This window comes from Eurytemora carolleeae, unplaced genomic scaffold (genome assembly GCF_000591075.1).
Source record: "Eurytemora carolleeae unplaced genomic scaffold, Eaff_2.0 scaffold1360, whole genome shotgun sequence".
In the NCBI taxonomy this organism is placed as follows: Eukaryota; Metazoa; Arthropoda; class Copepoda; order Calanoida; family Temoridae; genus Eurytemora; species Eurytemora carolleeae.
Genome location: NW_019397253.1, coordinates 57,030 through 71,095, shown reverse-complemented (window position 1 = coordinate 71,095; position 14,066 = coordinate 57,030). Strand labels below are relative to the sequence as shown.

At 31.6% G+C, this 14,066-nt stretch overlaps 1 protein-coding gene and 1 long non-coding RNA gene across 2 annotated transcripts in view; one reads left to right on the top strand and one right to left on the bottom strand.

Annotated features, from left to right (window-relative positions):
* Nucleotides 1-3,830: 3,830 nt before the first annotated feature.
* LOC111713056 (uncharacterized) lies at nucleotides 3,831-4,629 on the top strand. Its single transcript, XR_002767595.1, has 2 exons — nucleotides 3,831-3,928; nucleotides 4,459-4,629. It is a non-coding gene; the product is annotated as an uncharacterized LOC111713056 (long non-coding RNA).
* Nucleotides 4,630-7,797: 3,168 nt separating this feature from the next.
* Nucleotides 7,798-14,066, bottom strand: part of LOC111713053 (aconitate hydratase, mitochondrial-like) — a 10,618-nt gene continuing 4,349 nt past the window's right edge. The window contains 14 exon segments of the mRNA XM_023487844.1: nucleotides 7,798-8,099; nucleotides 8,383-8,512; nucleotides 9,075-9,219; nucleotides 9,221-9,430; nucleotides 9,696-9,781; nucleotides 9,990-10,089; nucleotides 10,228-10,342; nucleotides 10,530-10,642; nucleotides 10,824-10,908; nucleotides 11,319-11,394; nucleotides 12,163-12,284; nucleotides 12,287-12,355; nucleotides 12,554-12,619; nucleotides 13,545-13,675. Of these exon segments, the coding sequence (XP_023343612.1) occupies nucleotides 7,965-8,099; nucleotides 8,383-8,512; nucleotides 9,075-9,219; nucleotides 9,221-9,430; nucleotides 9,696-9,781; nucleotides 9,990-10,089; nucleotides 10,228-10,342; nucleotides 10,530-10,642; nucleotides 10,824-10,908; nucleotides 11,319-11,394; nucleotides 12,163-12,284; nucleotides 12,287-12,355; nucleotides 12,554-12,619; nucleotides 13,545-13,675 (1,583 nt within the window). The 3' untranslated portion in view covers nucleotides 7,798-7,964.

Genomic DNA, 14,066 nt, shown 5'->3' with positions numbered 1-14,066 from the left:
TCACGTGGATTAACGGTTCTGTCAATATTTCAGAAAACTGTGACTTTCGATCACAATTTGAACCCTTTTACATAATTTTATAGCATTTTATTATGAATATATTTGTGTTGGCATATACATTTTAAATGAAAAAGTATAAAACAAACAAATCTGTAAGTCTAAAGACTGTTGAGTTATAGACGAAAACACGTTTGATTTCAAATAAAAGAGACCGAATGCTTCTCTCTCTCGTTAGTTCGGGGTGAGATTTAAACCCCGGTTCAAATTCATTAAATTCGGACACCGATCTGTTTAAATTTGCGATGTCTATACCACATCTCATATATATATATATAAGTTTTGGTATAACGTTGACACAGTTGTTATCAATTTCTCGAGACAAGGACATCAGATAGAACTCAAATAAACCAGAATATTAGATCTTTTAAATTTTGTGGATATTAGACACTTCCCTATTTATTCTTATTTGTTAGATAAAAAAGTCTTTAATATTATGTTTAGAGCAATATGGCTCTCAGGAACTTTAATTTGAATAAGATTGGCATAATGCCTAATTTTGAATATTTGGTTATTATTCAGATCCTATGGATCTTTGTAACAAAGTTTAAAACTCCTGACGTGTTTAGGTTTCATCCTATACCCCATTTAATTTTTCCTTAACAGTCCCTTTAAGCATTTATTTCCGTTAAACAATATGGATTACTAATCGTAGGATCAAGCATTAATCCTCAAATTTAAAAGTGCTCAGATTGAATATGATTATAATAATAACCAAATATTCAAAATTAGGCACTATGCCAATCTTATTCAAATTAAAGTCCCTGGGAGCCAGATTGCTCTAAATATAATATTAAAGAATTTTTTATCTAACAAATAAGAATAAATAAAAAAGTGTCTAATATCTACAAACTTTAATAACGCGGAGGAAAGATCTAATATTCTGGTCTTGAAGATTTCTTTGACCACATGTCAGTACTTTTGTGTGGATCTCAGGATTAAAGGGAGTGTTAAGGAAAAATGAAAGGGGGTATAGGCTAAAACCTAAACAATATAGGAGTTGATCGCGACCAAAATGAGTTCTATCTGATGTTCCTGTCTCGAAAAATTGATATAAAACTGTGTCAACGTTATTTACATATATAATTATTAGATTCGTTGAGTATTTGCTGAATCTGATCTATTTAAAACTGCGATGTCTATACCACATATATATACATATATATATATGTATATAAGTTTTGGTATAGCGTTGACACAGTTGTTATCAATTTCTCGAGACAAGGACATCAGATAGAATTCAAGTAAATCAGAATATTAGATCTTTCCTCCGCGTTATCAAAGTTTGTAGATTTTAGACACTTCTCTATGTATTCTTATTTGATAGATAAAAAAGTCTTTAATATTATGTTTAGAGCAATCTGGCTCTAAGAGACTCTAATAAGAATAAAATTGGCATAGTGCCTAATTTTGAATATTTGGTTATTATGCAGATCCTTTGCATCTCTGTAACAAAGTTTAAAACTCCTGACGTGTTTAGGTTTCATCCTATACTCCATTTAATTTTTCCTTAACAGTCCCTTTATGCATTTATTTCCATTAAACAATATGAATTACTAATCGTAGGATCAAGCATTAATCCTCAAATTTAAAAGTGCTCAGATTGAATATCGAGATCAATAGAATAATGATTCTTTACAACAAGTTTACACTTTAGTAAAAATTTGTTTTTGGACGTCTTTTTAATTAAAAAATAATATGGATATTTTTGTATTTTCATGTAAATAAACTTTGACCCCCCCCCCCCTTCTAAAAAAACATGGAATAACATGACCTTTTCCAAAAGTAACAAGATCATAAAATATTCAAATTTTGTAAAAGTCTATTTTGCCTTGTTGAATATATTAAAATTGTAATAAAAGTGATAAAGTTGTGATAAAATCCTTAGATTTGATTACTTGCTAATATTTCTATATAGGGAGGAAGATTCACACTAAGCAAGATACTCAGTGCAATTATCAGTCTTATCATTGGGACTTCAACAAGGAACAATATCATTTCTTTATTCCATTTTTCTCTAAAATCTCAATCATAGTCCGGGGTAACATATTATTTAAATTGTTTATGAATTTTTTTTTTTGACCACCAACTGAATTGGGTGAGGTTCGCGCACCAGAGAAGTTTATTACAACTGTCTCATGGAGGCGTATACTTCATCGAAACTACTCAATCATTACATCACCCGGGCCGATTTGAGTGTTGACAGGTTTTGCATGTTATGTAATTTAATAACATTGGTCGGAATGCTGGGAGCAAGCAAGATGTTCATTGCTAGATTACAATTTTAGTTGCAATCTTTTCACCGTACCTTGTGACGCTACTCACTAAGCCACGGGAGCCAGGAAGCTACTATGATTCAATGGCTACAACAAAAATTAAATTGTTTATTTTTCCTTGCTGTCTAACATTTTGAATTTCATTTTTCAAATATTTTCTCGAAACTCTTCATTACATGCAACTCCAGTATTAACTGTCCATTCAATCAAAAAATCTGTTCATTGAATTTATTGTTAATATATAATGAAATTAAAGGAAACAATATTCCTCAGAAATGTTCATTACAGGTTATGAAAATAAAAAAAGTTTTAACAAAAACTCCATTTTAATGATTATATATATATTACATTTAACTTTAAAGTGATAAATTCTTTTATTTTGGGACAAAAATAAAATCATTTTTTTTTACTTCATTCATTTTACCTTACAAAAGGAAATTATTGTAGATGGTACTAAAGGTTTCACATTTTTATGATTTTCATCATTTCCTAAAGAAATAAAGATATAATGAAGAAGGAGCAGAAAAAGATATGATAAATTGGCGCAAACCGAAGAAAGGTCAGTACAATTTACGCACGTGGCTGAGCCAACCACCATTTTATTACCGACATTTTATTTTGGCGCCAAAATACCTCCTATCTTAACATTCTTTACTCATTTTTGCAATACTATATAATAACGTTCTTAGTTATAACATTTGATAAATAATTCTATTATTTCAAAATAAGATTTTCGATTTTAAAATAAAAATTTTTAATGTTAAGTTGTGAGAAAGGGTTAAGAATAAACCCCCCGGTTTACTTGCTTTTAGATCTGAATTTAAAGTTAAAGCAGAACTCAATATTTGATTCTAATCGATGGAATAAACGAATTTTACAATATCTTAGTCAAATGAACTCTCCATTTAAAGAGTTGTATTTTCGGATTCACAACGGTACCCTTGAAAGGTTTGTATGATTAAGAATCCATATTATTTCCATTATTTTCTCTTTGAAAATTTTATTCAACTAGCTATCATTTCTTTATAATGTATGTGTACATTTCTGCTTTAGAATTAACGGAGTAAATGTTCAGAATTAACCCCTTTTCAAGCCGAAAAAATGTAGGATAGAGTGCTGCTGCAAATCAGTTGAAAACTCTCAAAAATTAGCTCAAGAACCAGAAACAAGGTTTTCAGAGATTATAAAAAGATTTTAGATTAAACAANCAATGCAGGGGGAGGGGTAATATACTAAATAGACTGACAGACATTGGAGGTAATACACTATAATATATTTAGACCAACATGTACGTAGTGTAGACATTGCGGGTAATAAACTTCATAGACATGCAGTCTAACTTAGATATTGGGACTATAAAAGATTTGGTATATTACTTGAAATATTCTTAGTTCTGAATTATCAATGATTACAGAAAGCGTGTGCAAGTGCAAATTAGAAATAACATTTCAAATATTTTATTCTAAATTTGAAGTAAATTTCCACTATTTAGGTGTTCTACGTGTGAAACATTGTTCAACTCTGTAATGGAGTTAGAACATCACAAGGAGAGTTTAGAACATTGGTCTGAAGATGAGTGGGAGGAAGAAGATGAGGTATTATCTATTATTCATGGGATCATTATAATGATTATTGATTATATTCAAATAGATTATCAAGTACAACAGGCGGCAACAGAGAAATGGACCAATTATGCATGACGTCACAAGTGTCATAATATAACAAGGAAAACCATATTTTCTCACACTAGAGTTGACATGTTTTCCACGATTAAAAAAAAAGTGTAAAAACAGAAAATAAGAAATGACACTAATGACGTAAGAACATAACTGTACTGAGAGTATACAAATTCTACGTTGCTATCTATTGTACTTGACTATCTATTTGATTATATTGGTTTTTATTAGGGATTAAATAGATTCTAGTGCAATAGATGGCAACGTAGAATTTGTACACTCTAGATTCTAGTACAATGGATGGCAACGTAGAATTTGTACACTCTCAGTACAGTTGTATTCTTACGTCACAAGTGTCAATAGTTTTATGGATGGAGGATGGAGGTTGGGAGGATGATATATTATACATCCTCGATGGAGGTTTGGAGGATGATATATTATATATTCAGGATGGAGGTTGGGAGGATGAAATACAGATTCTTGAAACATGTTTCGGGGTAACTGAGGAGGATCTTCTACTCTCCTATGCTCAATAAAGAAAACATATTTTTCTAATTCTTCTAAATTTATTTGAATAAATTCTATGATATTCCTTTTCAGATAATAAAGATTGAATGAGAGTAAGGTTCATATGATAAGGATTGTATAAGAATAATGTTCATATAATAAAGATTGAATGAGAGTAAGGTTTATATCATAAAGATTGTATAAGAATAAGGTTCATATAATAATGATTGAATGAGAGTAAGGTTTATATCATAAAGATTGTATAAGAATAATTTTCATATAATAATGATTGAATGAGAGTAAGGTTTATATCATAAAGATTGTATAAGAATAATTTTCATATAATAATGATTGAATGAGAGTAAGGTTTATATCATAAAGATTGTATAAGAATAATGTTCATATAATAATGATTGAATGAGAGTAAGGTTTATATCATAAAGATTGTATAAGAATAATGTTCATATAATAATGATTGAATGAGAGTAAGGTTTATATCATAAAGATTGTATAAGAATAATGTTCATATAATAAAGATTGAATAAGAGTAAGGTTCATATGATAAAGATTGTATAAGAATAATGTTCATATGATAAAGATTGTATAAGAATAATGTTCATATGATAAAGATTGTATAAGAATAATGTTCATATGATAAAGATTGTATAAGAATAATGTTCATATGATAAAGATTGTATAAGAATAATGTTCATATGATAAAGATTGTATAAGAATAATGTTCATATGATAAAGATTGTATAAGAATAATGTTCATATAATACAGATTGAATTAGAGTAAGGTTCATATGATAAAGATTGTATAAGAATAATGTTCATATGATAAGGATTGTATAAAAATAATGTTCATATAATAAAGATTGAATGAGAGTAAGGTTCATATGATAAAGATTGTATAAGAATAATGTTCATATGAAAAAGATTGTATAAGAATAATGTTCATATGATAAAGATTGTATAAGAATAATGTCCATATGATAAAGATTGTATAAGAATAATGTTCATATGATAAAGATTGTATAAGAATAATGTTAATATGATAAAGATTGTATAAGAATAATGTTCATATATACAGATTGAATGAGAGTAATGTTCATATGATAAAGATTGTATAAGAATAATGTTCATATGATAAAGATTGTATAAGAATAATGTTCATATGATAAAGATTGTATAAGAACATGTTCATATGATAAAGATTGTATAAGAATAATGTTCATATGATAAAGATTGTATAAGAATAATGTTAATATGATAAAGATTGTATAAGAATAATGTTCATATATACAGATTGAATGAGAGTAATGTTCATATGATAAAGATTGTATAAGAATAATGTTCATATGATAAAGATTGTATAAGAATAATGTTCATATGATAAAGATGGAATGAGAGGAAGGTTTATATTATAAAAATTGTATAAGAATGTACATTCCTTACCTCCTTATATCTACTTGTTCCAGAACTCGACGTCACCAGAAGCCACTCTGAGATACCCAAAATCGAGAAATCAAGAATAAAAAACGAAATTGACCATTTAACTGGAAAGGATTTGATGATTAGCTCTACACTATCAACTTTACCATTAGCAAATTGAGAATTCATTAAAAGGCCCCTCTGCAGTTTAGATAATTTAAAGTGCAGGGGGAGGGACCGAGGGTGCCCCCCCCTCCAATCTCTGCCTTAAATAAAGAAGTTGCATGAAGACACCCTGTATATCAGCAGATTGCAGAAAAAGATTGAGACAAAATTAGCCGTAAAATCGATGATTCACTAACAAGAAGAAGTGAATTGAGACTTTGCAAATATCATCTGATGATTTATACAATTTTGTAAAAAATCAAAAATAAAAACGTAGAAAAAAGATTGTATAAGCGTAAGGTTTAGATAATAAAGATTGTATGAGAATAAGGTTTAGATAATAAAGATTGTATGAGATTAAGGTTTAGATAATAAAGAAATTGTATGAGAATAAGGTTTAGATAATACAGATATTGTACAGGGTGTCCCAAAAAACATGGGAATTCAGTGACGAATTCGATATCGTCTTTGTTATGAATTAGCATTGTAATACCTAATTTCAAAAGAAATAATATTATTATGTCTGCTAGAGTTTATTTTATGAAAACGGTAAAAGACTGTAAAGATGTGTCTATAATGTCTCCGCAAGATGAATAGTGAAGACGGACAAGTTTACTCTGTTTGTATACTGCAATTTTCTTGTTTTACTNTTCTTTTCCCATGATATTTTCCACCCCAATTCCACCAATAAATTCAATCTGAATCTGAAAGCCACAAAACTGTTAATATTTACAGGAAAGAAGATTTTATTCGAGTTGTCGTAATTCATTACCTTTTGGAAACAAAAGCATTTACAGCATTTAGAATTCTGTAGATTAGCGGTAAGGTTACTTTGGTCCTACGATACTTCTGACCCTTACTGCAACATCGGATTAACGAAAGCTATAGGTCGGATGTACATTCTATTTTGTTTTAATCCGACCCACACAGGAACTGCAGTATGTATAGTTGACAGAGCTAGCATAAGGATCTCGCTGCTACCGTTGCACAAAAATTTGTCGGATTCACATACTTTTGTAGGTCGGATTCACTTTTTTTTTAGGTCGGATGAACTTTTTCTAGGTCTGATGAATTAGGTTTGGTTCAGTCTGGGCCGAGCGCTGCGACCACATTATCAAATTGACTTAAGTGATTGCCGAGGTTTGGTTAGGACAATTTCTGGGCAGAGCGCTGCGACTACTTAATAACTGTGCATCTTTCCATAAATATGCGTCGTCTGACAAATAAAATGTGTGCATCCGACCTACTAAGGTTTTCATCTGAGATGCAGATGCAGTGCATCCCACCTACAAAAGGTCTGCATTTAACCTATTCAGATAAGTGTGCAACAGACCTGCAGTAGGTCGGATACACTAATTTTTTTTTCAATTGAGTGTTTAACCGAGATACGGTTCATCAGACCAACAGCAGCTAGAAGCTACTGAAAACCACGTGCAAGTAGGTCCGAAGTCTCGTAGGACAGATGTAACGTTGGGCTGATATAATACAATCCTATCTGTAAAAATATGTTCTCAAAATGACGAAATATCATTCTTCACTTGTCAAATTGTTCATCTTTTTAGAATAGTTTTCAGAAGTGTCCAGTTTTTGACTTGTGAATACCTCTTTATCGCCCCTAGCGCAGTTTAAAAAAAATTAAACTCAAAATGAATTTTATTTTCTGTCCTAAAATTTTCAAAAAATGCATTCAAGATGGTTTATTTCCATACATATTAAATAGTTAACATTATTCATCGAGTAATTTAGGAGAACAGAAAAAGGAGATTTAATAATCGCGGAATCATTATTATTTATGTTTGTTGTGAATGTGGTTGTACTGCTGTATTGTCACTAGTATGTTTATAAAGCTCTAGTTCATCATCTGCTTCATCCTGTTGAGAGCTGACCCGGCGTGGAACCATGAGATCTGCTGCTCGTTAAATGTATGATTGAGAACAATATTCTCAGAGCTACCATCAGCATGGTGCAGACAAGCAGTTACAGGCTAAACAATATAACAATCAATAAAAAAATTTTTACTCAAAATTCAAGAAACACCAGATTTAGCAAAGTCCCCCTCCCTTCTCCTTCCCAAGAGAGTTCATAATTTCCCTTATTCGATCGAAAACATAAATCTTCTCAACAATCTTTTTTTTCTGATCATCATTGAGACAAGGCTTAAAAATAGAAATCATTTAAGAAAAAAAATCATATGCAGAGAAAAATGTTTAAAAAAAAAAATAAGCGTTTTTGAATATTTCGGAATCACGATATGAGAGTATAATTACCCTGGCAGGAGCGAACTCCTTGAGACCAAGAATAGAAATCTTATCATCAGGTCGGATCTTGTCATAATCAGCTTTATCTGCGAAGGTTAGAGGTAGCATACCCTGCTTCTTCAAGTTAGTTTCGTGGATTCTAAACAATAAAATATTTGATAACAGGCTAAGGGAGCGTACAACTTTTACAGTACAATTACAGAGCTGAAAGTTTAAGGAATTTTACTTTACCAAGGGTTCCCAACACAAATTTTGTCTACAAAACATCTAGAGCGAGTGATGTTTTGTAGGCAAAATTGGTCGAGAAAACCTGTGGTTAAGTATATAAAGTAGATGTTCACAATTTTATCATCTTTTGAGATGAAACTGCGCAAATATTTTCACAAAAGCTTCCCAAAGTGGGGCGTTATCTTACTAAACGTCCATTTGTTGGGGGAATCATAGGTCTGTAATGTTGGTCAAAAGGCGGTTAACAAATAATTCAACAAATTCTCGAATACTTTTCTTAGTGTTAAGTATTCAATGAAAACTAAAATAACAACCAGAAAAAAGAAATCAAGTCTACAATGCTTCAACCCAATTAAGATTGTTAAGAAATGAGTAATCAGCCAAAAGCACGTATTTGATCAACTAAATAGTAGTTAACCGCCCAATATAGAGTGGTTAACCGCCCAATATAGAGTTAATTACTGTATTCTAACCTGGCAAATGATTTAGTGATGATAGCTCTACCCCCGAGGAATCTAGGTTCAAGAGCAGCGTGTTCTCTAGAGCTTCCTTCTCCGTAGTTCTCATCTCCAACCACAACCCAGTAAATACCTGCACATTGTACAATACACAAATATTTGTTCGAAGGGATGAAGGAGCTGAAGACGGTCTGAGCTAGGGTTGACGTTAACAACAACAGCTGAACCATCAGCAGGAGGAGCCTGGTAGGTATCTTCACCAGCATCAAAACCTCTCTGGGGGAGCTCATCACCATACGGAGAATTCAACAGAAAATCAGATCCATCAGCTGCCTTCAGTTTATCAGTCAGAGGATTGAAGTCAAGAGTTCCTGTAAAAAAATAGAGACATAGATTCAATTAGACATTATATTTTAAGTTCAATATTAAGAGATTTTTTAAATATTTGTAAAGAAGGTTCTAATTTTTTAATGACTAGTTTAGCTAGATCACTATCCAATTAAATATTCCGAATTCTAGCCCCGAAACATATTTTGGAGACACGTTCATTCAGGGGTTCATCTGAAGACTTTCCTTTATGCAAGATTTTATGAACTACTTTTTATTTTGAAAAATATACACCCCTGTTTTATTTACCTGCAAGAGTGAGTGCAACTGTCATCTCAGGAGAAGTAACGAAACCGTGAGTGGCGGGGTTAGCGTCATTTCTTCCAGTAAAGTTCCTACAATAATATACAAATAAATAAAACATTTTGGATTCCAGCTTTCATTACATTTACGATAAAACAAACAAAGCTAGAATACAAAATACAGACAAATACTGCAAATAAAAACTAAATGAGCACTAATGAGAATATCTGTTGGCTCCGTTTCTGTTATTTTAAAGAAAATCCAACTTTTTTTTTAGCTTTAGCAAATGTAAAACCCAACCTGTTGTAAGATGTGACGATAGTATTCTTCTCTCCTTTCTTTACATTTTTCCTGTCCCACTGTCCAATGCAAGGTCCACAGGCATTAGCCAACACAATTCCTTTCAAACATTTCTAATTCAGTCAACATTCACAGGAGGGTTTTGGAAACCAATCTCTTAATGTTTTAAAGTCAAATTTCATCACTTTTCTCTTATTTGTCCAATGTAATCAGCAAGGCACAAAATTATAACACTTACCTCCGAATTCTCTCATTGTTTCAGCAAGTCCATCTCTCTCAATAGTTGCTCTAATCTGCTCTGATCCAGGAGTAATATAGAAAGTTCCCTTGGCTTTCAGCCCTTTGTCTAATGCCTAACAACAAGAGGTTAATAATAATGTCTGGGGCTCATATGGAGACAATCTTCTATAGTTTGGAGTTCAAATATTTATCCAACTATGGTTTTATATTCAGTTCTTTCAGTTCTTAGAAATAAATAACAGGAGTAATTATTTTTATTGGGAAGGTTTGGTATCTTGAGAGAACTAAAGTTTAATCTACCTGCTTGATGAGTGAAGCTACTCTACTCATATCCTCGTAGCTGGAGTTGGTACAGGATCCAATCAAGCCATCCTTGACCTCTAGAGGCCATCCAGAAGCCTTAGCTGTCTCTCCTTAAAGGTAAAAAACACAATTTACAAAGCCCAGAAACCAATAAAAAATACACTTAGTAGGAAATTAAATGCAGTTTCGCCAAATTTTGGTGAGAAACATAAGAATTATAAAAAGACGTGACGTTAAAATAAACACAAGCTTATCTTATTCCGATATTAAAGTTATTAAAAAAATAATTACCGAGCTTGGAGATTGGAGTGCATAGATCAGGAGTAAAGGGTCCGTTTACATGAGGTTCTAATGTATCAAGGTTGATCTCGATAACCTAAATATTTTGTTAATTATTAAAACCCATTACAAACAGATGAATTATTTTGAACTTTTTATTTCATTGATGAAAGTTTTAACTTTTTTACATGCGATCAGATCTCAAGACCTACTCATTTTTAATCATTCATCTTTAATTGAAATTTCTAATGGAAGGTTTCATTAAGTTTAAGTTGACAATACTTTCAGGTGTGATGATAATAATGTAAAATATTGATTAATGATAATGGTAGTGGTAATAAAATTATAATAAAAATTATAATAATGTTGATGATTAAAATGATCTATAACAAGAAAAATTATAAATTCAACAAGAAAAATAATAAACTAAACAAGAAAAAAATTCAACAAGAAAAAATAATAAAATAAATAAAAATGAATTCAGTAAATTTCCCCAAGAAGTCCGACCTCATCATAATGACATCCTGGGTCAGGTGATAGAAGTGCTGAACTATACTTAGCCGCCACATCAGCAATAGATTTCCTAATTAAGATAAAATAAATAACATACAGTTGTCGCCGATTTTATCAATACAACAAGGCCGACTTTCTTGTCAAGTTAGGAGGTCTAAAAATCTTCTTTTTATTTATTTACAAGTAAACAAAGAGGAGCTGTTAATTGATTAATAGTTTATCTGTGTTTCTATGTATATCGTTGCAGCTTGAAACGACGACTATTGTGTTTGGTTCTTGGAATAGAAAACACGCTCTGCGGTTTACATCATAGTATCGTTTGTGAATTTCCTGTACGTAAGCACACGGAACAAAACAGAAATGGTAGAATTCAAAACTTTAAATTGAATTTCGTTTTTATCGAATTGATATATAAGAAGATGACTGTATGCTGTTGGTTCCAAGACCTAGCATTAATGCATGTTATTGTATTATTACACTGTAAATTTTAAATGGCTCTCCATTTTCAGAATGTCTGAAGACGGTATCCTTGAAAGCGTGGTAGGACCAAGAATAGATGATATATCTACGCTTTAAATTTATCATTATTATTTTGATGATTTGAGGGTTTTCTGTAAGTGACAAACAGATTTCTGCTAAAGAAACAATAACGACAGCTTCCACATTATTGATAAGATAAAGGACAAAGGTCTACAGCGTACCTATGTGAATAGGCATGCCAATGTTTAAATGAAATGAAGGTTCACTTTAAATTACGATAATCACTTCAGGTAAAAGTGCTTGAAAGTAGTTTTGACTGTTAACGAATCATTAAATTACAGTTAGATAAATATCCTACCTCTCAGTAGCCGCTAGGTAGTCAGCCATCCTACTGTTAAAGGGGAATACAGATGTAGTTGCTCCAATCTCAGCTCCCATGTTACAGATGGTTCCCATTCCTACATTACAATTGCAATGATAATGACGAAATATATTCCTAGAGGTTAATAATATTCAGCTGTCCCGTTAATTTTATCTAACACCATGAAAATCTTTAAAACGTTCTTAATTACATAACTAAAATTAATAATTTATGAATTAAACCAGAAATTTTAAATCAAAATCACATAAAAGATTACTAACTTCTAAAATTCAAATTAAATATAACTTATTCGGCACAACTTAAAAATAATAACAAAAATCCAGTTTTTGCAAAAGGTACGTACTGGGGATAAAACTGTATTTTTTACCTTTAGAATAACGTCCTTGGGACTAGTCCATCCTCTCAGCTTACCGGTCAGTTTAACTCCAATCACCTGTTTTAATAAAAAGATCAAAACGAGGGAAAATTCTTTAATTTAGGTCAACATAAACGTCAAATAAAAATATTATTATATTGTTTTCAAAATTTATTATCAATCAGGTGGCAGTTTATAGCTAGGTGGTCAAACATGTAGAATGTAGATAGTTCAGAGCTAGTGGGTCCCTCAGGTAGATAGTTCAGAGCTAGGTGGTCAACCATGTAGATAGTTCAGAGCTAGTGGGTCCATCAGGTAGATAGTTCAGAGCTAGGGGGTCAATCTGGTAGTAGTTCATAACTAGGAAGTCAATTAGATATCATTTAATAGCTAGGGATAGAAAGTTAACAGCTAGTGGTTCAATCTGGTATATAGTTTATAGCTAGGAGGTAAATCAGAAATCATTTCATATCTAGGGGGTCAATCTGATATATAGATAGGGGTCAAAATCAGGTAGAAAGCTCATATCTAAGGGTACAATTAGGTAGATAGCTCAAAACTAAGGTGAATTAGGTAAATTGCTCAGGTAGCAGTTCTAATTTGAAAATTGTAATTTTTTTGGCGAGCACACTTTTATAGTGTAACATGGTATATTTATTTAGAAATATTTCGTTTTTTACATGTAGCTGTTAATGGCTTCTTAGACGTTTGAACTTTTTAAAGGAACACTTGTGTATTGAACCAATTGAGCTTGTGTGCTAAACTTTTTTTAAGGGTGATTTTGTCAATTATACATAATACATATATAGACACACAAATTATGCAAAATGCTAAAATAGACGACATTGACCATTACTCATTACATGACTTATTCATCATTTTAATTATTACGTTATTATTGAATCCTTGAACAATGAATATATATATATATATCTCGGAAATCTTTTAAAGCCCGCAAAAAATTGCTCCCAACGCAATGAAGTTGTCTATATTCAATTCATACCTTTGGGCACTTGAGCTCCCAGGGGATATCTGCCATAACATCCACAGCATCAGCTCCACCAACTCCGATACAGAGTCCTCCAAGACCTCCACCGTTGGGTGTATGGGAGTCAGTTCCAACCATCAGCAGTCCTTAATTATTAAAAAATGCAATATTTTATAAATTAAATATTTATTTGCTTACAAACAAAGTGTTCAACAATTACGAGAGTTTCTTTAGATAAATCAGGAATAGTCTGTCATCCGTTTTCTGCCAAATGTTTAAAGGGTACCGTTGTGAATCGGAGATGTCCCTCTTTAAGTAAAAAGTTGATTAAAATTACGCTAACGGTCCCTTTCAGACCACGGGGTTAAGATTTAAGTCAGTACTTAGTCAATTAAAAATAATTAAATCTAGTTTTTTAAAAACATATATTTGCAAGAGGGATGACAGGGGGGGGACGTTTAAATCATTAAACCGTGTCTAGTGAAACATTTTTAGTAATGGAAAAATCCGAAACCATTTTCTAACCCCCCCCCCCAC